We start from the raw sequence: 23324 nt of genomic DNA, 5'->3' as shown, positions 1-23324 counted from the left end.
TAAATGAGTGAATCACAGTGGAGTCTTGAGCAGTTAACAGTGTAGATCCATTAAAAAATAATAATAATAACACTGAATAGTAAAAGAAAATCTTCAAGCTAAAAAGAAAAGAGAGAAAAGCCTCCTAAGTGTCCTCACTGATTCTGGGCTGTGTCCCCGGCTGACTAGCCCCCTCCACTTCCTCTGGGTTGGGAGACGTGTCCGTGTGACCTCCACGCCAGGTTCCTGGGACGCCGGCGTGGAGGCCACCCTGCTGGAGCCTCTGAGGGAACCGAGTGGCACCATCTCCCCTCTAATGGACTCCCGCTCCCGGGTGAGGGTCGAGTCTCCCTCTGCTGCGCTCACATGACCAGGAGACGAAACCCTCAAGCAGGTGACAGCTGATCCCCCCACCGCCCCAGTGCCAGCGCGAAGTCACCGGCGTCTGCCACTGTCTGCGCTGGCCTTTCGCGCTCTCAGTCAGGAGAGTTGCGGTTACTGAAGGAAGGGGGGAGGGAGAAATGAAAAACCAGGAGTCTAAAGGCAGGAAATCGCATAGCTGCTCTAGCTGGAGTTTGTAAACAGAGGACAGGCTGAATTTCGGGGCCCCAATCTGTGAGAGGGAACGGCATCAGGGGGCTGCGCCGGGCCCCCGACCCTGGGGGTCCGAGGTGAGCCGCGCACGCACTGAAACACCCACCCTTCAGGAAGCAGTAAGGCAAATGGTATACTCACTGTCCCCCAAGTCACAGCGGCGGTGTAGGCGCGCACAGCGTAACTTAGCGACAGCTCGGCCGCAGCGGCCGTCTCCTCCCTACGTCATTACACGTTCAGCCCGGTTCCTGTCGACACAAAACCGGCCTTGTACCACCACTGAGAGTGGGCAATCGCTCTTTGATAGCAGTTTTTACGCTGCTGCAGAAATTATTCTTGAACAAGTCTGCCATCCGACGTCTAGTCGTTAAACACTGTCATATTTGTGAAGCGCTTCTTCCCATTTCTGCGTCACTTTTTGGAAAAATATTATTTGTTGCTGTAAGAAGTGCTGCATCTGTGATTTGAAGTCTCTGACTCGAATCTGATGGAAGTGTTGAGGGAGCATTTTCAATTTCCCTGTGGACACCCATTATCCCAGTGCTGTTTGTTGCGTGACTCTCTGCAGTGTCACCGTGAAACTAGATTCCCTGTGTGCATGGGTCTGTCAGCTCTGTCCCATCCACTGATGGGCCTGTCACTTCCTGAGCTCAAACCACATTGTCCCTATGACACTGACATGTCTGAAGGGCTAGGTCCTCACACCTGGCTCTTCTGTGTGGGGGTCCTGACCTCTTGGGCCTCTCCTCTCCAAATGACATTTAGAATTGGCTTGTCAGGTTATAGCAAAACCACCATCCACCACTGTGGTTTTGACTGGGTCCCATTGATTCTCGGTGTCAGTGTGATGGAGGTGACACATGTACAGTCGGTGCTTTTTCTGCAGGACCAAGGTCATGTCCGCATTTACGCAGGTTTTCATGTGTCTTCCAGGAGAGTCCGCTTTCTCTACACAGATTCTCCACGTTTTTAGACCTAGTCCTACTTACCAAGTATTTTTGATGCTATGTCATAAATGACATCTTTTGCTACATTTTTAACGGTTTCTTAGGATGTGGGATATAACTGATTGTGGTACAGTAACTAAGACAACTTCTTGGTAATTTGGGTCTTACCTTTTCCTACAGGACTACATCCCAGTAGACCAAGAAGAGTTGAGAGATTATGTCAAAGCGAGGCTCAAGGTCTTCTATGAGGAAGAGCTTGACGTTCCCCTCGTCCTGTTCAATGAAGTGCTGGACCACGTGCTCAGGATCGACCGGTGGGTTTTCTGTTGTCTCAGCTCCCCAGTCGCCTGAGCTGCTCCTGATTTACTAGGAGGCAAGAGGGGTGCTGGGCCCTATGCTCTTCTCCTGACTGACCTCCCTCCACCCCCACCTCAGCCCTCCCTGCCAGGTGGCTCCCCACCTCTTCTAAGTCCAGCTTTTCTGTCCCACGCTGGCCTGCTAAGCAGACTCCGTCTGTTCCTCCTCACTCTGCACACCTGTGTGCTGACACCCTTCCACCTCCCCCTAGACCTGTCTCCCTCCTGTCATGAGTATCTGCTGGGCAGGACCATGTCTTACTGATCTTTGCATCCCCCAGTACCTGGCAAATAACAGTGTTTACAAGTTCAAGCTAGAACACATTACAAATGTAGACTGAATCCTGGGAAAGCCCAGGACGGGAGAGTCAAAGGGGAATGTCACGTAAGAGCCTTAACATTTGTTCTCTGGCACCGTTTCAGAATATTCCGCCAGCCCCAAGGCCACCTGCTTCTGATTGGTGTCAGTGGGGCGGGAAAAACCACCCTGTCCCGGTTCGTGGCCTGGATGAACGGTTTGAGTGTGTACCAGATCAAGGTGGGTCTCTGCAGCCTCCTCTCCCCAGCAGTGAGTTCTTGATTCCTGCATGTGGCTCCTGGAATAAGAGTGGACCTAACCTCCCAACTGCTTCTGCAGGTCCACAGAAAGTACACAGGGGAAGACTTCGATGAAGACCTTCGGACAGTGTTGAGACGTTCTGGCTGTAAAAATGAAAAGATAGCATTTATAATGGATGAGTCCAATGTGTTAGACTCTGGATTCCTGGAGCGAATGAACACGCTTCTGGCCAACGGAGAGGTAACCTAGTGGCCTGTTGCATTGTGTGGCACATGCCGTGGTCACACTACGAGGACCAGTCAGGCACGGTGCGGTTTCCTTTCCTAGGTCCCTGGTCTGTTCGAAGGAGACGAGTATGCCACCTTGATGACCCAGTGCAAGGAGGGCGCCCAGAAGGAGGGCCTGATGCTGGACTCGCACGAGGAGCTGTACAAGTGGTTCACCAGCCAGGTCATCCGCAACCTGCATGTCGTCTTCACCATGAACCCATCCTCAGAGGGGCTCAAGGACCGTGCGGCCACGTCCCCCGCACTTTTCAACAGGTACGCAGCCTGCGCCCAGCTCTGGGTCGGCACGTAGGCTCCCTCCCAGGGGCACACCCTGCCCGGGCATCCGTACTGAGACTCGGGCGTCTTCGTAGGTGTGTGTTGAACTGGTTTGGGGACTGGTCCACGGAAGCGCTCTATCAGGTTGGCAAAGAATTCACCAGTAAGATGGACCTGGAGAAGCCAAACTACATCGTGCCTGACTACATGCCGGTCGTGTACGACAAGCTCCCGCAGCCGCCCTCGCACCGGGAGGCCATTGTGAACAGCTGCGTGTTCGTCCATCAGACTCTTCACCAGGTGGGGACAGGCGGGCCCTGGGGGACCTCTCAGTTGACCCTGTGCATCATCTGCAACAGAGACAGCTTGCCCTCCTGTTTGCTTACCTCTGTCGACATCCTTCATGTCCCTGCCCATCACTGCCCCAGTTCGACCTCTACAGTGCTCTCTCCTCTGCTCACTCCCCCGTGCTCTCCTCGGCCAGAAATCCGCACACCGTTTCGTAAAGGGCCAGACAGGAAAAGTTTCAGGCTTTGCGGGCAGACGGGTGGCTCTCTGGCTCCGCCTTGTAGCACAGAAGCCCCACAGTCTGTGTGTAGACAGGTGGGGGTGCTCTGCCCCCCCCCACTTCGTACACGGACACAGGCAGGATCTACCTACCAGCCGTGGCTGCTGACCTCTCTCCACTTCCCGTCCACTTCCACTTGAAAAGCCTGTAAAAGTGAAAAGTACTCCGAGCTTGTGGTATCCTGGTGGCCCCTGCCCTGCCCCCCACATACCTGCAGGCCACCTGCATGGCTCCCGCTGGCCTCATCTTCCACCGCCCTGCTGCACACGTCCCCCTGTGGCAGAGGGAACTAGAGCAGGAGTGAGAGCCTGTGCGGCCTCGCCTGCAGGCTGGTCTCTTGTTCTGGTGTCTGGAAGGTGAGCAGTGGGCAGTAGAGGAGGCGTAATTAACACTACAGAGTAGCGATCGCTAGGTTTAGTTAACCTTTCCCTGGAAAGCACACCTGAGGTTGTCATCACCTTCCTCGTCTTAGAGGAGTTTGAGAAGAAAGTTTAGGTTTAAGGGACTTTCAAGATCTCGTGGGAGACCGAATGAAGGCCCCAGCTCGAGTGTCGTGGCTCCTGAGGGCTGGGTCTACGCCACTGTATCACACTGGGGTCCAGCAGGTGGAGCAATAGGGTTTTTTGAGGTTAAATCGCAGAGAACATCCTGGAGAGAGAAAAGTTTAACTTTGTTTTCTAAAAGGCTAACGCTCGGCTCGCTAAGCGGGGCGGCAGGACCATGGCCATCACGCCGCGCCACTACCTGGACTTCATCAACCACTATGCCAACCTGTTCCACGAGAAGCGGAGTGAGCTGGAGGAGCAGCAGATGCACCTGAATGTCGGGCTCCGGAAGATCAAGGAGACCGTCGACCAGGTGCTCGCCGGCGGAGCGCGTTTACTATGGATGGGCTGCCGGGGGGCCCTTCGAGGTGCTGGCCCCCAGTTCTCCTTCCCTGACACAGCTCTTGGTCTTTAGGTAGAAGAGCTGCGTCGTGACCTGAGGATAAAGAGCCAGGAGCTGGAGGTAAAGAACGCAGCAGCTAACGACAAGCTGAAGAAGATGGTGAAGGACCAGCAGGAGGCCGAGAAGAAAAAGGTGTGTTTTCATTTAGGGCCTGTGGCCTGGGGAGCGGGGCTAGCGTCGTCAGCCTCTGAAGAGAGTGGGACTGCGGGCTGCGGTGGCTCTCAGCGTTTAGTGGGTTATTTGGGGTGGGGAGTGCGGTTCTAGGAGCCACCAGCAGGGTCCCCATTTAACCCAGTGCTGTGCCAACCCTCCCTTCTAGGTCATGAGCCAGGAAATCCAGGAGCAGCTGCACAAGCAGCAGGAAGTCATCGCAGACAAGCAGATGAGTGTGAAAGAAGACCTGGACAAGGTGGAGCCTGCCGTCATCGAGGCCCAGAATGGTAGGGCGCGCGGTCGGGGCTCTGCTCTCACGAAGGGTGTCCGCTCCACGTGCCTGCAGTTCCAGGGCTGGCAGGACGTGGCAGGGTCAGAGCCCTGCCCCCCAGGAAGGGTGCAGAGATTGTCTTTGGGCCCTTAAGTGAAAGTTCCTGTAGAGTTAGGCTGCTTCCACCATAGCAGAGCCTTTCTCATGAGGAAACTGACAGAATTTCTAAGTTCCTTGATAAAATTTTTTTTTTAAATCTGGTGATCACTTAAATACACTATTTGTAATCCTGACTTGAAATTCACCAAGCAATACTCTGAGGTGTGCAGCATTGCTCTCTTCATTTCTGAGAGTGCTCTGGTCGTGGGCTTCAGCTACTGGTTAAGTGGACGGCAGTACTTCCTAGTCCTCCCGCCTTGGTTCGCGTCCTGTGAACACGGCTGCTATGGGGCTGGACCTGCCACCACTTTCATTGGCAGTCCACCCACTAATCAGGAGACGCCTAACCCTGTGTACCCGCCTGCCCACTGACAGTAAACTCGTTTCCACATCACACCACAAGGTGAATGAACAGGCATCATCCACACTACATTTTATTTATAGTTGGACTTAGAAAAAGTGTCTTAAATCAAGTTCAGGCTGGAAAACTGCCTGGCAGCCTGTGGGAGGCACTGACCGTTCTCTTAGGGCTGTGAGCTCCACGTCTCACCCAGCCAGTCAGACAACTTCTAAATTGGCCGGCTGGAAGCATCTGTTAAAATTGTATGAAATGCATTTACAATGCTTAACCTATAGCTGCATTGTTTTTAAATTTAAAAACATTTTAGGAATTTATCTGGAGGCCTTCATGAGGCAGTTTTAAAGGTAACATCCTGCTTTTCATAAAGTGTTGCAGTCTGTGCTTAGTACACTAAGATCCTCATAATTGCTTGAAAGCTCAGCCTCGGAAGCTATTCTGGAGGTTTGGGGACAAATGGGTCCGTTCCCCGGCTCTTCTGAGCAGGCTTCCCTGTTCTAATTGGAGTCACAGCGTCTGGCTTTGGTTTGGTTCCCTTCTCACCGCCTTCCTGTCTTCTCTCCCCCAAACCTCCCCCGCGTCGGCCACGCTCAGCCGTGAAGTCCATAAAGAAGCAGCACCTGGTGGAGGTGCGGTCCATGGCCAATCCCCCGGCTGCCGTGAAGCTGGCGCTCGAGTCCATCTGCCTGCTGCTGGGGGAGAGCACCACGGACTGGAAGCAAATCCGCTCCATCATCATGCGAGAGAACTTCATCCCCACCATCGTGAACTTCTCCGCCGAGGAGATCAGGCAAGTGTGGTGGGCGGCAGGAGGAACGGCCCAGGTGTTGAGGTTTCCTTGGTGTCTCTGGCGTCGGTTCATCACACAGGTGCCTTTCTGGGCACTTCCACTAAGAGGAGTCAGGGGTCTCCCGGTGACCCCGGCAGGGGTTTTCTGATCCCTTCACCCCTGCGAGCCGAGTCCCGGCTGCCACAGAGCCCGGCCACCCACGTGCTGCAGTGGAGCCTGTCCTGTGGGGGGGTCCGAGTCCTCGGCAGCAGTGTTCACCGTCCCCCAGAACGAGAGTCCAAGTGGTTCGTCCTCTGTGGTCGCTGGGGCAGCAGATGGGAACTGGCCTTTCCCTTTGATTTCCTAAATGCTCCGCCTCACCCGGCCCGGCGCCTGCTTACCGAGCTCCTCTGTTGCAGTGACGCCATACGGGAGAAGATGAAGAAGAACTACATGTCCAACCCCAGCTACAACTACGAGATCGTGAACCGGGCCTCCCTGGCCTGCGGCCCGATGGTGAAGTGGGCGATCGCACAGGTAAGAACCGGCAGGAGCCCCTGTGCGTGGGACCTGTGCAGTTCCTCGTGAGTGAGAGTCCCATCGCCCTCCTCAGCTTAACTACGCGGACATGCTGAAGCGCGTGGAGCCCCTGCGCAATGAGCTGCAGAAGCTGGAGGATGACGCCAAGGACAACCAGCAGAAAGCCAACGAGGTGGAGCAGATGATCCGGGACCTGGAAGCCAGCATTGCCCGCTACAAGGAGGAATACGCAGTGCTCATCTCCGAGGCCCAGGCCATCAAGGCCGACCTGGCGGCCGTCGAGGCGAAAGTGAGTCCTGAGGGATCCGTGAGCTTCCTGCCACGCCCCTGAAAGACTCTCTTAGCTGCACACACCACGTTCGTCTCAGCGAATTAGCTGGCATGTCTAAGAGGGTCCTGGGGAGTGAGTGGCGCTTAGGTAGATGTCCCTGGGCAGTCCAGAGCCAGTGCGCCCCTCCCCCTCCAAACCTGGACTTCATCATTGGGGTCACTGAGGGCCTCTTCGTCTGGGTCTCCTGCCTACTACGTCCCATCAGCGCTTACACCCGCTCTCCTCTGAATCCTCAAGCACTCTAATCTCTGCCCCAGCCTCTCCCCTGCAGGGCCGCCTTCTCCCAGCTGTTCCTCCCACCTTTCTTCTTCCTGCCCATCTCTGCTCACACCCAGGCTGGCATGGGCCAGCACTAATTCCCTGCACCCACTTCACGCCCCATCAGACCCCTACTGGTCACAGCGGGGGGGCCCCGGGCCCCATCTCCTTTGGGCTGTGAACTGGAGCCTGTTTGTGTCTCCAGCCCCCCCGAGCCCTGGACACGGTGGGGGAACAGCTCACGCGTCTGTGTAAATCCTGCTGCTCGTCCTTCTAGGTAAACAGGAGCACCGCCCTCCTGAAGAGCTTGTCTGCTGAACGCGAGCGATGGGAAAAAACAAGTGAAACCTTCAAAAACCAGATGTCGACCATTGCTGGGGACTGTCTCCTGTCAGCGGCGTTCATTGCATACGCAGGCTACTTTGACCAGCAGATGCGGCAGAACCTGTTCACCACGTGGTCTCATCACTTGCAGCAGGCCAACATCCAGGTACCGTCCCTGGCGCTGCGCGGTGGGCACCTGACCGGGTCTGGGAGGCTGCGTGGCCCCACCCAGCCCGGATGAAGGTGGGAGAGCTAACTGCCCTGCCCCGCACCCCGCAGTTCCGCACAGATATCGCCAGGACGGAATACCTTTCCAACGCGGACGAGCGGCTGCGCTGGCAGGCCAGCTCCCTACCTGCCGATGATCTGTGTACAGAAAACGCCATCATGCTCAAACGCTTCAACAGGTATGGGCGGGTTGCAGGGTGGGGGTGGTGTGCAGGGACCCCCTTTCAAACACTCCTCCTCCGAAGAGGTGTGCGGACACTGGGAGAGGGCAGGCAGTGCTGGCGGGTTTGCGCTCCAGTCCGAGGGCCAGGCACGCCCTGCTGTCCTCTCGGCAGCCCAGATGCTCTGTAGTGACTGTTCCCACTGTAGCCTTCTGCACCTGAATGGCCGAGTGGACATTAAAACAGACTCTCCCTTAAAACGTTAGAACTGAAAACATTCAGCTAGAAGTAATTACAGGGGAAATTGCTGCCTGGCTTTCGGTTTAAGGCTAGAGTAAGGCGTGGAGCTCACGTGACTTGGCGAAATTGGGCTGGACCCTGCAGGTCACAGAGTCCTCGGGCCCGACCATGACGTCACCAGGCGCCGAGACTTGGCCTCCTCTGTGGAGACTCTCACACCCAGCTCCCTTGGTGTTCTGCTTTTTCTTTAAAGAGTTTTTAAGTTGATCTTTAGAGAGGGGAAGGGAGAGGGAGAGATACATCCGTGTGAGAGATACATCCATGTGAGAGATACATCCGTGTGAGAGAGCTAAACATCAGTTGGCTGCTGCCTGCATGCCTCCTACTAGGGATCGAGCTTGTAACCCGGGCATGTGCCCTGACCGGGAATCGAGTCGTCAACCTTTCCATACCCACTCAACCAACTAAGCCACACTAGTCAGGGGTGTGTTCTCTTTTCTTAAAAAACTTGCCCACCCCACCCAGATTTCTTTTTAACCTTGTCTGAATGTCCTGGAACTTTGGCCCCTTGCTGTGTGCCACTGTCCCAGGGACAGAGTGGTGAGGACTCTTCCCATGTTGTTTGATTTTTATGAACAAACCCTCGGGTCCTACAAATGGCTGCGCATCTCACCTGATGGTGCTGGTGAGAATGTTGATCATGGGTGGTGCGTGCGTGCGTGGAGCCGGATCCGTCTGATGAAAACACGCTTTAGGTGTTTATTCGATAGCCAGACACGTGTGGGCAGAGTGCCCAGGTACCAGGGCCATCACAGATGGGGTGCATCTCCACCGGGGAGGCCAGAGTCCTTGCCACCCCTCCATCCACACAGCCTGGGTGTGTGCCAAGGGCGGCTCCAGCAGGCGGAGTGAGAGGCCAGGTGCTGAGCAAGGGGTGTGCTCCCCTTGGACACACGTGTCTGTAAACACCTAAACACGTGGACAGGCCGAAAACGGGGCCATAGGGGGGATTCTCCCCACTCTTTGTAGCTTCTGAATTCTGTAGAGGTACGTGTGTCTATATTACGTGTTCTTGTGTGTATTTTTACGTCAGCTCCGTGACCCTGAGCACACTTGAGCCTCTTTGTGCCGCTTTCCTCGTTTATGAAAGTGGGTGTGACAGCGTCTATCTCAGAGGGTCGCTGCTGACAGGTGCTGCTGTGGCGCCAACGTTCACACCTACCCGCGTTCCGGGGTTCACTGGCAAAGGGCGGTAACCAGCACGATCAGTGATTCCAGCCAGGCGTGCTCGGCTGGGAGCCGTTCTAGCTACAGCCCTGCTGAGCGCTGCTCTTCTGTCCCATTGTCTCCGTCAGTCAGTCGGCGGCAGCCTCTCCACCTGCCTGGTCAGGCTCTGCACCCCCCCACCTGTTCCCATGCTTCCTGTGTCCTTCCACAACCTGCTCCTCTGCCTTGTCCTCAGGTACCCGCTGATCATCGACCCCTCGGGACAGGCCACGGAGTTCATCATGAACGAGTACAAGGACCGCAAGATCACACGGACCAGCTTCCTGGACGACGCCTTCAGGAAGAACCTGGAGAGTGCTCTGCGGTTCGGGAACCCCCTCCTGGTCCAGGTCTGTGTGCCTTGGAGCTCTCCAGAGTCTGCTTCCAAGAGCAAATTCCTCTTAGGGCAACATTTAGTATTTTTCAAACACAGTTTATGTGAAATAAAACTAAATGATGTAATAGTGTCAGATTTTGAACCTTGTAAGACTTCATACATCAGAGCAAGAAAAAACTTTGAGATTGTTCTGTTAGAAAACAAATCCAACAAAAGCAGCGTTTGTCCTTAGATTCCTTCCGCTCAGTCTGGACCCTCACGGTCCCCGGCGCTCTGCAGTGAGGGAGGAGCTCTGTAGTCCGCTGGGCATGTCTCCAGTTGATGGGACTAAGGGGTGGAAGGTTTAATTAACGACAGCCACGCATGGCTAGTGCTCTGGATTGGCCAGCACGGTCTGAAGGGCTGGGTGCCTCTGGGAAGGTGTGTTTATTTGGAGCAGGAAGTCTGTTACCTGGGGGAGCACAGTGTTGACCATCAAACTTCACCCGTGCGTGCAGGACGTGGAGAGCTACGACCCAGTGCTGAATCCAGTGCTAAACCGCGAGGTGCGGCGCACGGGAGGGAGAGTGCTGATTACCCTCGGGGACCAGGACATTGACCTGTCCCCCTCGTTCGTCATCTTCCTGTCCACCCGCGATCCAACCGTAAGGAGCGAGCCCTTCACGTACGACAGTGTGACAGTATTGGTGGTGTGGCACAAAGCCGACTGTCCTGTTTCCCCTTCCGGCAGGTGGAGTTCCCCCCAGACCTCTGCTCCCGGGTCACCTTCGTCAACTTCACCGTCACCCGCAGCAGTTTACAGAGCCAATGTCTCAACGAGGTACTTAAAGCAGAGCGACCTGACGTGGACGAGAAGCGCTCCGACCTTCTTAAGCTTCAGGGTACGTCCTGGGTGCAGGTGGGGGCTGGGCCTCTGAGGGACCAGATGTCTCAGGCCTGTGCCGAGCTCTGCAGAGCTTCCCTTCAGAAAGGAGCTAAGTGCTGCCTCAAACTCCGGATGTCGGTCCTTTAGGGGAGTTCCAGCTGCGCCTGCGTCAGCTGGAGAAGTCTCTGCTGCAAGCGCTGAACGAAGTGAAAGGGCGCATCCTAGACGACGACACGATCATCACGACACTGGAGAACCTCAAGCGGGAGGCAGCGGAGGTGACGCGAAAGGTGGAGGAGACCGACATCGTGATGCAGGAGGTGGAGACCGTGTCCCAGCAGTACCTGCCGCTGTCCACCGCCTGCAGCAGCATCTACTTCACCATGGAGTCCCTGAAGCAGGTGACTGCGCGGCGGGGAGCGCAGCCGGGCGCCAGCCTGCGCACTGTGCGTGGGTGCTGACGGCCGTGTCACTGTCCCCCTGCAGATACACTTCCTGTACCAGTACTCCCTGCAGTTCTTCCTGGACATTTACCACAACGTCCTGTACGAGAACCCGAACCTGAAGGGCATCACCGACCACACACAGCGCCTCTGCATCATCACCAAGGACCTCTTCCAGGTGCGGCCACGCTCGCCGTCTTCGGGGGAGGGGGCGGGAGGGGCAGGGGGAAGGCAGAGGGGGCTCCTCGGAGCAGCAGCGTCTCCTGCTTTGGTCCTCAGGTGGCATTCAATCGGGTGGCCAGGGGCATGCTGCACCAGGACCACATCACCTTTGCCATGCTGCTGGCCAGGATCAAGCTGAAGGGCACCATCGGGTAAGGCGGCCCCTGGCCACCTCCGTCCTGGGCAGTGGTGCTCTGCAGGTGGCCTGTGAGCTTTGCCCAGTAGGATAAATTCTCTTTCTGTAAGCCGTGACTGCTCTTTAGTGACGTAGGATGACTCTGAGACCCTACTAACCCACCACCCCTTCGCAGGGAGCCCACCTACGATGCCGAGTTCCAGCACTTCCTGAGAGGGAAAGAGATTGTGCTGACGGCTGGCTCGACGCCCACGATCCAGGGTCTGACCGTGGAACAGGCTGAAGCCGTCGTGAGGCTGAGCTGTCTCCCTGCTTTCAGAGACCTGATCGCAAAGGTCCAGGCCGACCAGGTGGGTGTTCTGAACATTTCTTTCCCCAGGAAACCAGTGGCAGGAGTTGTGTGAACCCAGAGCCTCATGTTTGTGCACTTGTGTCAAATGTCCAGTACCCGGGGCCATCCTGTGCCCACAAACATGGGCACTGCTCCCTGGTGACTCTCCACTATTGTCTCTGCAGCAATTTGGCATCTGGCTGGACAGCAGCTCCCCAGAGCAGACGGTGCCCTACCTCTGGAGTGAAGAGAGCCCCGCAAGTGAGCCCCCCTCAGCCTTGCTGTTGCTCCCATCCTGGGCTTTGCTGCCAAAACTAGCCACTGGTTCCCAAGAGCAGTGTGTCCACTGGGGAGCTTTAGGAGCTGCTTGGAAAGTGGGAGAGCAAACATTTGCTAATTCCTGTTCCAAACGAGAAACAATAGGAAGGCCCTTGTCCAACACTGAGGGGGGAATGGGCTGTTATTAAGTGGGTTACCTGAGGGCCTGAGCTAGCCAGGCTCCTAGAGGTGGGCAGGGAGTGACCTCCACCCAGCCGCAGATCACCAGGGAGCCGGTGACAACTGTCATCTATAGACTCTGAGGATTCAGAGCTTCTGTCTGCAGTGGTGGGTACAGTGGAATCATTTAAAACCATAATTGCTACTGTGCCCACGAAGGTGTTGTCATGGGTTTGTCCAGAGGGCTTCCTGAGGACACAGGATGGGGGCAGTTCCCCTGGGGCAGAGAGGACCAGAGGCAGTGTCATGATTTCTGAGGGGCTGTTTGAGCTGAGTCTTGAAATCCCAAGTGTTTCCTGATCAGAGGCTCATCACAAGAACGGGGGGGGGGGCTCAACTCACAGTCTGTGCCATCACCAACTCCTCAACTCTTCACACGGCCTCATTTCAGCACCCATTGGGCAAGCTATCCACCGCCTGCTCCTGATTCAGGCTTTCCGCCCCGACCGCCTGCTGGCCATGGCCCACGTGTTTGTCTCCACGAACCTCGGGGAGTCCTTCATGTCCATCATGGAGCAGCCGCTCGACCTGACGCACATCGTGGACACAGAGGTGCACCTTGCCACTCTGGCCAGGGCTCCCCCCACTTTGCACGGGGCCACACTGTCCGCTGGGACACCCAGGCTGAATCTCGACTTCTCCATCTGCAGGTGAAGCCAAACACACCCGTCCTCATGTGCTCTGTGCCTGGTTATGATGCCAGCGGGCACGTGGAAGACCTGGCGGCCGAGCAGAACACGCAGATCACATCGATCGCCATCGGTGAGGCTTAGGGTGGGGGTGGGGGTGAGGGTGCTTGGTCGCCTGGGATGAAGCCCCACAGAACTTGCTGTCGCGCCCGCCGTGCTGATTGTAAGCTTCCTGGCTGCAGGCTCTGCTGAAGGCTTCAACCAGGCAGACAAGGCGATAAACACAGCAGTGAAGTCGGGCAGGTAGGCCTGTCTCATTTGTTCAGGAACGTGGCTCCCAGGAGCTCAGGGAGGAGGCCTGAGCGTGGCTGTGGCTCTCGCCTTCCCACAGGTGGGTGATGCTGAAGAACGTGCACCTGGCCCCAGGGTGGCTGATGCAGCTGGAGAAGAAGCTGCACTCCCTGCAGCCGCACGCCTGCTTCCGGCTCTTCCTCACCATGGAGATCAACCCCAAGGTGTGCCGAGGGGGCTGGTGTGCATGCTGGGGGACAGCTCTGCCACAGCTGAGCCAGCACCCCGCACATCAGAGTGGTGACGGGCGCCCTGTCTTCCTCAGGTGCCCGTGAACCTGCTCCGAGCCGGCCGCATCTTCGTGTTTGAGCCGCCCCCAGGTGTGAAGGCCAACATGCTGAGGACGTTCAGCAGCATCCCCGTGTCTCGGATATGCAAGGTAAGAACCGTGTTCTGTTTTAGCCCCAAAGACAGGCCTGTCGCTGAATTCAGATGCAGGCCTTTGTGTTCCGCAGAAACACCAGAGTGGCTCACTGTACAGGTATTTTCTTAACTGCTGGCAGAACTTACTGTGAAAAGTTGAAGTTACATATACATGGTGTTTGGTGGCCAGGCTGTGAGACTCCCATGGTAAAGCTCTGGCCAGAACCCAGATTCGTATCCCAGGTGTCAGGGAATCTGCTGATCCCAGCCCAGGCTGCCCTGGAACCCAGCAGTGCCCTCTGGACACCCAGCAAAAAGACAGAGTGTGGGCAGGAGAGGGGATTCTTAAATGCTCCAGTGACCCTTGAACAATGCAACCTCCATGCAAACATCCACATATGAAAGAAAATCTGTGTGTGACTTTTGACTCCCCCAAAACTTCAGAGTCACCTCTCGGTATCTGTGGGATTGGTTCCAGGGCCCCTGTAGATACCAGAATCCATAGTACTCAAGTCCCCTGTGTAAATGGGGTAGATCAATGCACGTAGTCAGCCCTCCCCATCTGCAGATGCAACACCCAGTGAGACCAAGGGCTGGCTGTGTATAATTTATCTCAACAGTGAAAAGCCCTTGGTCACGGAATCGTGCCTAATACTTGTGTTAACTGCTTCATGGTAATAAGCCCTGAAGTTCAGGGTGGTTCAGGTTAGGGCTTGGCAAGCTCTTCTCAAAGCTTCAGTTCCAACAAGGTCTGCACTGTTTTCTTAGCTAGAAAGGGTGCTGCTCTCCGGTGATTCTGTCATTGGTAACTTTCCTTCCGTAGTCCCCCAATGAGCGGGCTCGCCTGTACTTCCTGCTGGCCTGGTTCCACGCCATCATCCAAGAACGCCTACGATACGCACCCCTGGGGTGGTCCAAGAAATATGAGTTTGGGGAGTCTGACCTGAGGTCGGCCTGTGACACCGTGGACACGTGGCTGGATGACACAGCAAAGGCAAGTGTGGGCTGCACCTGTTAGAGGTGGAGGGGAAGCCCCTGGACACTTCCCAGGTGTGTGGCGCCTTAGAACACAGCGGACGGCGGGGACGCCTCGTTAGATGTGAGGAAGGAAGGAAACCAGCACACTAACCAGCCCTTCCTCGCCCAGGGCCGGCAGAACATCTCTCCAGATAAGATCCCGTGGTCTGCGCTGAAGACCCTGATGGCCCAGTCCATCTACGGTGGGCGAGTGGACAACGAGTTTGACCAGCGCCTACTGAACACCTTCCTGGAGCGTCTCTTCACGACCAAGAGTTTCGACAGCGAGTTCAAGCTGGCCTGCAAGGTGGACGGGCACAAAGACATTCAGATGCCCGACGGCATCAGGTATGGGCTGCCTCCCTCGCCCGCACGGTCGAGATGCTGGGCGGCGTCCGGGTCACACCTGACAGCTTTTCCGTGTGCGCTGGTTTTCCAGGCGGGAGGAGTTCGTGCAGTGGGTGGAGCTGCTCCCCGACACCCAGACGCCCTCCTGGCTGGGCCTGCCCAACAACGCCGAGAGGGTCCTCCTCACCACCCAGGGTGAGTGCCCCCGTGCCCGGTCCCCTGCCCCACCCTTCGCCACCTAACTGCTCCCAGGGGAAGCCAAGAAAATCTCCAGCCCAGCAGTGTCTTTTCTGCAGGCTCGGTGCCGGGTGGAGGCTGCCATTTACCCAAATGAGGCTCCTGTCTTCCATTCAGGAATAACCCTGTTTTGTCTTCTTAAGAGTTGGAAAGTACCTGGTATTAAGTGCTGTTTTTAAGCCATTAGCTTCTTATTGGAATATTGTTTTAGAATCTTTTTTTTTACTTGCCAGTTGGTTTCAATAAGCCAAAGTGGTCCCCAGACCCGCAGCCTCAGCTGGAAATTCTTAGAAAGGCTGATTCCCACCCTGACCTCCTGACTTCACGCTGGGTGCTAGGGCCCAGCCACCTGTTTTTTAAATTGATTTTAGAGGGAGAGGGAGGGAGCGGCATCCTCGTGAGAGGGAGCCATGGCCAGGCACCCTCCACATGCGCCGGCGGCTCCCTGCGGGCGCCTCACTGTGGCCACCTATTTAAACCCTTCCCTCCTCTGCTCTCCCGTCGCCTCCCTCCCTCCCCACGGCCCAGGCGTGGACATGATCAGTAAGATGCTGAAGATGCAGATGCTGGAGGACGAAGAGGACCTGGCCTACGCGGAGACGGAGAAGAAGGCGCGGGCGGACTCCACGCCCGACGGGCGCCCCGCCTGGATGAGGACCCTGCACACCACCGCCTCCAACTGGCTGCACCTCATACCCCAGACGCTCAGCCACCTCAAGCGGACGGTGGACAACATCAAGGTGGCCGGGCGGGGGGGGCAGGGCCACCTCAGTGTCCGGGGGCTCGAGGTGCTCTTAGCAAGTGGGTGGGTGACGGGCTGTGCCTGTGTCATCTCGGGAGGCACAGGCCTGAGCCGGGCGGAAGGGTGGTCCTCGCTGCGCTACTCACGAGTCCCGGAAGGTGGTCGTCTTCTGGGCTGGCAGTGTTGGCAGGGCCCTGGCAGATCCGACCAGCTTTGTGGAGGTTGGGTCCCAGGTCATACTCAGGGTGGCCATGGGAACCTGGACGGCGCTATGGATTCTAGGGCTCCCCCTGGATCCTGGGGCTCCCCCTGGAGGGTGGGTTACTCTGGAGGAGGGACCTCTTCTCAGCCCTCTTCCCTTCACTATGGCCCTCTATTCCCACAATCTTAGGACCCTTTGTTCCGATTCTTCGAGAGAGAAGTGAAGATGGGAGCAAAATTGCTGCAGGACGTCCGCCAGGACCTCGCCGATGTCGTCCAAGTGTGTGAAGGGAAGAAAAAGCAGACCAACTACCTGCGCACGCTCATTAACGAGCTCGTGAAAGGTGCGCTCAGAGGCAGGGCGGCCGTCCTGTGCCCGCTTCTCCAGCAGCTGGTCCACTGAGCATTTACAAAAGTCTTTATGCAACTTCTACAGTATTTAGGAGTGGGGGCAGGAAAGGGGGGGCCTTGGGTGCAGAGATATAGGGTGGCCCCAGATGCCTTCCATCAACCCCAAGAGCCTGAATCACCAGAGTCCCTCCAAGCGGAGCTGTGGGACAAGAGGCCGGGGCGGTACTCGGGTGGTTGGGTCCTCCAGACGCCCCCATTGGGTGCACTGGGCTCTTATAGAGCAGGTGCAGCCAGAGGGAGGCATCGGAGTGCACACCTGTGGGCACACTCAGCACGCAGGTGAGGGCCGGCAGATCCCCAGTCTGTGCGGGGATGGTGGGAACTGACACCGGCCTGGGGCCTCCTTGCCGCAGGGATCCTGCCGCGGAGCTGGTCCCACTACACGGTACCTGCGGGCATGACCGTCATCCAGTGGGTGGCCGACTTCAGCGAGAGGGTCAAGCAGCTGCAGAACATCTCACTGGCAGCGGCATCTGGCGGCGCCAAGGAGCTGAAGGTGGTGACAGGCTGCTGAGGGGGCCGGGGGAGGGGCAGCAGCAGCTGGGGGGACAAGCGGAGGCCAGGTCTGAGCCGGGAGGACGCAGGGGCGTGCTCCTCACCGGGGCTCCTCCTCCCCACAGAACATCCACGTGTGCCTGGGTGGCCTGTTCGTGCCCGAGGCGTACATCACGGCCACGCGGCAGTACGTGGCCCAGGCCAACAGCTGGTCGCTGGAGGAGCTGTGCCTGGAGGTCAACGTCACCACTTCGCAGAACGCCACGCTCGACGCCTGCAGCTTTGGGGTCACGGGTGAGCGGGTGGGCCCAGCCCCGAGTGTCACTCCCAAATGCGTTTAGGGAAGTTGGGTGGCCAGGAGCTCGAGCTGGACGTGGCGGGCCCCGAGCACCACAGGGCAGGGCGACACTGTCCCGCGCTGACGGGCCGACTCCTCCCTCAGGCCTGAAGCTGCAGGGGGCCACGTGCAGCAACAACAAGCTCTCGCTCTCCAACGCCATCTCCACCGTGCTGCCTCTCACGCAGCTGCGCTGGGTCAAGCAGACAAACGCAGAGAAAAAGGCCAACGTGGTAGGTGGCACCTCCCAGCCTCTGCGCTCGGAGATGCCGTGGCCCCCGTGCCTGGGCAGTCGTCTCCCCTCTCCTCCCTGGGAGTCGTGCCTGTGGCTAGTCACCTCTGTCCTGGGGGAAACGCACCCCTTCCTTCCGCAGAGGCCCTCGCCCAGTCCCCAGGCCACCTTCAGCCAGGTCTCCCTCCTCGCCCCGTAGGTGACCTTACCCGTGTACCTGAACTTCACCCGGGCAGACCTCATCTTCACAGTGGACTTTGAGATCGCCACCAAGGAAGATCCCCGCAGCTTCTACGAGCGCGGCGTCGCTGTGCTGTGCACGGAGTGAGCTGCAGGGAAAATGCGGTATTTAACACTCACTCTTGAAGCCTTCGGAAGGTGTGCGCCTGTCGGAGCAGAGTCGTGGTTGGAGCTTGAGAATCGTGAGGGAAGACTGACGTCGGGACTGGTGGGATGTGGAGGGTCCACGCGTGTGTTTTGAGGGTCAGTCGCATGGCTAGTTTTATGAAATAAAACACTAAGCATGACCTGCTCCCACCTCTTCTGTCTCAGCACTGGCCTCGGGCTCCAGGTGAGCTCTGTCCGCTGCGGCTACGGAATTACAAACCCAGGGTGGGGACGCCATCAGGACACAGGACAGCCAGATATGCCCGGAACAGCCCTGGCCCGTCCTGGATCAGTAACTGCCACCTTAGCTTGTGTAGCTCCCCCTGGTGGAGCTGGGCGGTGTTTTTGTGTCACAGACGAGGGTGCTGATGCCCCATCCGGCTCTGCCACCCCTCCTGTCTCCTTCCCGGATCTCATTCCTGAAGACCCCAGGGTGGCAGCAGGTGGAGGCGGCGGGCAGCCTGGGTGCTGTTCCTGTTCACGGGGACGGGAGGGTGTGGCCTCCCTGCGAGAACAGGCTCTGGCCTCGGTGCCCTGTGAGAATTCCCAAGGCTCAGCGGTGAGGCCCAGGCCCTGTGACAGAAGCTGCTGTCCTCCCAGTGGCCCTGTGAGCCACGTGGCCTGAGTGAGGGTCTGAGTCCTGCCCGGACACTCAGGTCCTCACCCCCAACCCCAGGGGCTTCTGTGGAGCCGCCAGGCTCAGCGTCCCCAGGCGGGGAGCCTGAGACGAGAGCCAGAGCCGCTGCCTCACGCACCTCTGGAGCCCTCCTCAGAGGCTTGATTGCAGCCCAAAGCTGGAGTCCATTGAGAAGGGGTCCATTGCAAACAGGCCCATTTTATAACTGGGTTTCTCCCAGTAAATGAGGATCCTTTGCATTTGTGCAGCAGGAGCCCTAGAGGTGTGGCAGGTTCACACCTGAGCCCACAGAAAAGCCCCGCGGGTGAGAGTTCCCGTCCGGCCATGAGCTCACCCCCCTTACAGACGAGGGCCCAGGCATAGAGACTGACGTGGTGCCAGGCGAGGGCTCTGGGCACAAGAGGAACTCGCCCTGTGACCCGCAGAGGCCCAGCTGGTTGGGATGCAGAGCAGCTCCCCACAGGGCAGCTCCATTACAGGCCACTCAGCCACCGAGACACCGTCCCCCCGCCCTCAGCCTGGGGCAGGTTACCGCAGGTTCCCCATCGAGGGCTGCCAGGTAGACCCCACAAGGAATGTCCAAGGCACCTGCTGGCCTCCCAACCTAATGCCCAAGGTGATAACACCAGTCAGGGCCTCCTCAAGCCTCACCCCCACCCAGCCCCTCGCTGACTCCATCCATGGGGCCTGAGTTGGGAACCGTCTCTGGGACCACCACCGGCCCTGCAGCTGAAGGGTCTGGCTAGAAATGGGCCACAGCCCTACCCGTCCTCACAGGCAGAGCTGGCAGAAAAGGGGACCTGAGGGGGCCTGGGAGGCATATAACCACCCACCCAAGGGACCAGCTCCACCACACACACCACCAGCCCGGCGTCCCTGTGGAGGAGAGGGGGACTCCCAGGCCAGGTGCCCCCACCACCAGGAAGGACACCAGGCTCCTGTCCTTGGAGACTCCCTTTTATTGTCACTGAGCACAGGGTGGTCCCGGGGCCTGTGGACAGTAGCCACCGCACAGGGTGGGGCCACATGATGCTGACACCGATTCTCGAATGGCCCGTGGTCCGTGCCTGCAAGGAGGTGAAATGCTTGGTGAAATGGGAAGCGTGAAGCCACTGCCCCGCTGTCTTTAGATGTCACTACCATGTTACTACCTCGAGACCGTGCCGGCACCCCAGCGAGCCAAGGCCAGTGTCCCAGGCGTCCCTGATGGGCAGCAGTGGGACAGGAACAAGGACAGGGCTATGAAGACGTCCATCAGCACGAGCACTGCCCCGGCCTGCCCCGGTCACCCTCCCTGAGCCTCCCGCTCCCCTGGGCCTGGCCCCCCTGGGTCTAGGCTCCCCTGGGCCTGGCCCCCCTGGGTCTAGGCTCCCCTGGGCCTGGCTCCCCTGGGTCTAGGCTCCCCTGGGTCTAGGCTCCCCTGGGCCTGGGCCTGGGCCCCCTGGGTCTAGGCTCACCTGGGTCTAGGCTCCCCTGGGCCTGGCTCCCCTGGGCCTGGCTCCCCTGGGTCTAGGCTCCCCTGGGTCTAGGCTCCCCTGGGCCTGGGCCTGGGCCTGGGCCCCCTGGGTCTAGGCTCACCTGGGTCTAGGCTCCCCTGGGCCTGGCTCCCCTGGACCTGGCCCCCCCTGGGTCTAGGCGACGTAGGGCTTCCTCCTCTTCCTCTTCTCGGGCTCTGACAGCAGCAGCTCCAGTTTCCTCTTGGACAGTATGAGCCTGGGCGCCTTGTCCCTCTCACTCCCGAGTCTAGGTGTCAGCCGTGACACTCTGGCCCTGCCCTGCACACGGTGGCCAGTCTCGGGGGGCTCCACAGCAGGGAGGAGGGGCCCCCAGTCTTCCTCCGTCATTTCTGCGGGCTGCATGTCCACATCATTGAACCCCGGGGACGCAGGGTTCCCGCCGGTGGCTCTCACCACAACGAGGGCTGGAGTTTCTGGTGAGAGAGGGTCTGAGTGCGCTTCCGGGCTCCTGGGTGTTGGGGTGTGCGAAGGCGGGTGGCAGGTCGTGGCACTTGGAGAACAGTCCTTGAAGCTGCAGGCCAGGTGGGCAGGGATGTCCTCCAAACCAGGGTAGGGATCTAAAAGCTGAGGACACCACGCCACTGAGCCCCCGAGCCCCTCCCCGCAGCGGGGCAGCTGCAGCTCCTTGTTACGGTCATTTCTCCCCTCCCTGATGCCGGCAAACCTTGCACGATCTGCCTTGCACATAAATCCTTCAAAATGCATCAGACAGATCACACAGCACCCAAAATTCCTGAGGGTCCACTGTCGCCAGGGCCCAGCCTGAGCCCTGTCATTTAAAGCCCTTTGCCCCAGGGCTGGGCTCAGGCAGGCCCAGCTGGCTCGGTGCACGTGGCCCGGCCAGGGGTCTGAACCCATTCCTGCCCAATGCCCCCTCCAAGGCACAGCATCCCTGGTGCAGGACAAACTCGGCCCTGGCCTGCTCCTGACCAGGCCTGTGCCCACGTGCCCGTTGCTGCCCACTGCCCCTTGCACAGGCGGCCAAAAGAACCTGAGATGGGCGCTCAGGTCCAACTGCCCCGTTTTCAGAGGTGCCATGGTCTGTTCTCGAAGGCGCGTGGGCAGTGTGTCTGAGCAGCAGGCAGGAGCCACCCCCACCCCAGGGCAGTGACCACAGCCCAAGGGGGGTCCGGAGCTTCCTGGGTGTCTAGTAGCAGCCCCCCCGCCCCTGACCTTTGTCAGCATTTCCTACTTACTCGGCCTCTATTTTACCTTCGCCACCAGCACTCTTGGGGGGGGGGCGCCCGGCAGTGAAGGTCCCCAGAGAGCGTCTAAGTCTCTGAGGCTAATCACTGCCCCCTCCCGCACTCACCCGAGCGGCTCTCTCTCACTGCTTTGGGTGCTGTGTGGAGACATCCTTCCAAATACACCACGAGGACCCGTGAAGACGGGAAATCCATCGGGCTGATCAACAGACCCAACGTTCCTGCGCCCCAGTGTCTCCCTCTCACTGACCCCACACGTGGCTTCCTGACACCCAGCCGGGACCCAGGGCGGGGTCAGTGCAGGGACCCTGTGGGCAGTGGAGACCCTGGGAGCTCATTTCCTCTCTGGACAGCTGATACTGTTCTTTATCCCCCAAAGGGGTAAATAAGAAAATAAAGGCCGTAATCTGTAGGCAACTGTCGTGGGTTCAGATTCAGAAAGTGGTCGGAGCTGCTGGGACCACAAAGCCAGCATCACCCACTGTGTGACCCCCCGAGGAGCAGGTGGGGGTGCAGGTGGGGGTGACAGTCTCTCGCTGTGAACAAACCCTGAGATGCCCGGTGGGACACACTCGGGTTTGGGTGAGAGTGACAATGGCACGCAGAGCTGCTCTTCAGTGTTACCCGGTGCCCTAAAACACCCCGAGCCAGGCAGTAACTGCGCCTCGAGGGTCAGGATTCATTTTCATTTTGATTGAGGATTTTAAAATTGACTAATTGTAAAACGATAGTCTTGTCAATCCTCCAGGCAAAATACTTCATCGTTTTATCTTATTTTTAAAAATTTTTTAAAGCCCAGCTGGACGTGGCTCAGTGGTTGAGCGTCGACCTGGGATCCAGGTGATCGGGGTTCGATTCCCCGTCAGGGCACATGCCCGGGGTGTGGGCTCCATCCCCAGTCAGGGGCGTGCAGGAGGCCGCTGATCAATGACTCTCTCATCATTGATGTTTCTACCTCTCTCTCTCTCTCTGAAATCAATAAAGATATATTTTAAAAAGTAAAAATCAAAATTTTTTAAAGAGTAAAAAAAATTTAAATATCAAAATGAATTTTTTTTCCAAAATATGGAAACACAACAAGGCAGGGAAGAGTCCACGCAGCAGGCTGGAGGCTGGCCCTTGGCTGGCCCTGGGGGGGGCGGCTCCAGCCATTCCCTCCACAAGAGCAGCAGCGGGTGGCCCTGGCAGGGCAGTTGGTTAGAGCGTTGTCCCGATACACCAAGGTTGTGGGTTCGATCCCCGGTCAGGGCACATACAAGAAGCAACTAGTGAATGTATAAATAATGGAACAACAAGTCGATGTTTCTCTCTCCCTTTCTATCTCTAAAATCATAAACCTTTAAAAGTTAAAAATAAATAAAACTTAAAAGAGTGGCCGCCGTCTAACGTACCTCTCTCCAGATTCCTTCAACAAAGTCCACGTGGTTCTTTCTGTGATTGACCTGAGGGAAAAACGTCCTGAACAATCCTTCCAATCGAGGGAGGCAGATGGTAGCTTAGTGTTCAAAGCAAGAGCCAGGGTGCCCACTGCCCAGGCCAGCGGTCTCTGCCACGGCTTCTGGCGGGGGGGGGGGGGACAAGGAGATGCTTCCGGAGTCTGAGCAGGGGCAGAAGGGCCCTTAGAGGTTTGGTTGAGGGACTGAAATGCAAAGCTGGGCCCCAGCCGGTTTGGCTCAGTGGTTAGAGCGTCGGCCTGCAGAGTGAAGGGTCCTGGGTTCAATTCCAGCCAAGGGCATGGACCTCGCTTGCAGCCTTGATCCCCGACTCCAGTCAGGGTGCTTGGGGGAGGCAACCAATTGATGTGTCTCTCACATCAATGTTTCTCTCTC

The 23324-nt window shown here is 57.8% G+C and overlaps 1 protein-coding gene across 2 annotated transcripts in view; it reads left to right on the top strand.

Annotated features, from left to right (window-relative positions):
• The window catches only part of DYNC1H1 (dynein cytoplasmic 1 heavy chain 1), a 61926-nt gene extending 43650 nt beyond the window's left edge, over positions 1–18276 (top strand). For both annotated transcript variants that reach the window (XM_087818163.1, XM_087818169.1), the window contains 35 exons: positions 1701–1834; positions 2300–2414; positions 2514–2675; positions 2763–2977; positions 3076–3280; positions 4233–4406; positions 4509–4628; positions 4816–4936; positions 6032–6227; positions 6626–6743; positions 6820–7035; positions 7613–7825; positions 7939–8066; positions 9751–9904; positions 10389–10535; positions 10622–10772; positions 10904–11157; positions 11243–11377; positions 11479–11573; positions 11733–11907; positions 12074–12149; positions 12778–12938; positions 13037–13148; positions 13258–13318; positions 13407–13530; positions 13632–13745; positions 14553–14723; positions 14877–15094; positions 15186–15289; positions 15860–16071; positions 16465–16618; positions 17039–17181; positions 17306–17474; positions 17623–17750; positions 17949–18276. In XM_087818163.1, the coding sequence (XP_087674289.1) occupies positions 1701–1834; positions 2300–2414; positions 2514–2675; positions 2763–2977; positions 3076–3280; positions 4233–4406; positions 4509–4628; positions 4816–4936; positions 6032–6227; positions 6626–6743; positions 6820–7035; positions 7613–7825; positions 7939–8066; positions 9751–9904; positions 10389–10535; positions 10622–10772; positions 10904–11157; positions 11243–11377; positions 11479–11573; positions 11733–11907; positions 12074–12149; positions 12778–12938; positions 13037–13148; positions 13258–13318; positions 13407–13530; positions 13632–13745; positions 14553–14723; positions 14877–15094; positions 15186–15289; positions 15860–16071; positions 16465–16618; positions 17039–17181; positions 17306–17474; positions 17623–17750; positions 17949–18077 (5304 nt within the window). In that variant the 3' untranslated portion in view covers positions 18078–18276. The remainder of the gene's footprint in view (positions 1–1700; positions 1835–2299; positions 2415–2513; positions 2676–2762; positions 2978–3075; positions 3281–4232; positions 4407–4508; positions 4629–4815; positions 4937–6031; positions 6228–6625; positions 6744–6819; positions 7036–7612; positions 7826–7938; positions 8067–9750; positions 9905–10388; positions 10536–10621; positions 10773–10903; positions 11158–11242; positions 11378–11478; positions 11574–11732; positions 11908–12073; positions 12150–12777; positions 12939–13036; positions 13149–13257; positions 13319–13406; positions 13531–13631; positions 13746–14552; positions 14724–14876; positions 15095–15185; positions 15290–15859; positions 16072–16464; positions 16619–17038; positions 17182–17305; positions 17475–17622; positions 17751–17948) is intronic.
• Positions 18277–23324: the final 5048 nt, after the last annotated feature.

Source organism: Miniopterus natalensis, chromosome 1 (genome assembly GCF_054644295.1).
Source record: "Miniopterus natalensis isolate mMinNat1 chromosome 1, mMinNat1.hap1, whole genome shotgun sequence".
NCBI classification, from domain to species: domain Eukaryota; kingdom Metazoa; phylum Chordata; class Mammalia; order Chiroptera; family Miniopteridae; genus Miniopterus; species Miniopterus natalensis.
The sequence above is the reverse complement of the archived record's forward strand: the minus strand, read 5'-3'. Positions and strand labels throughout refer to the sequence as shown.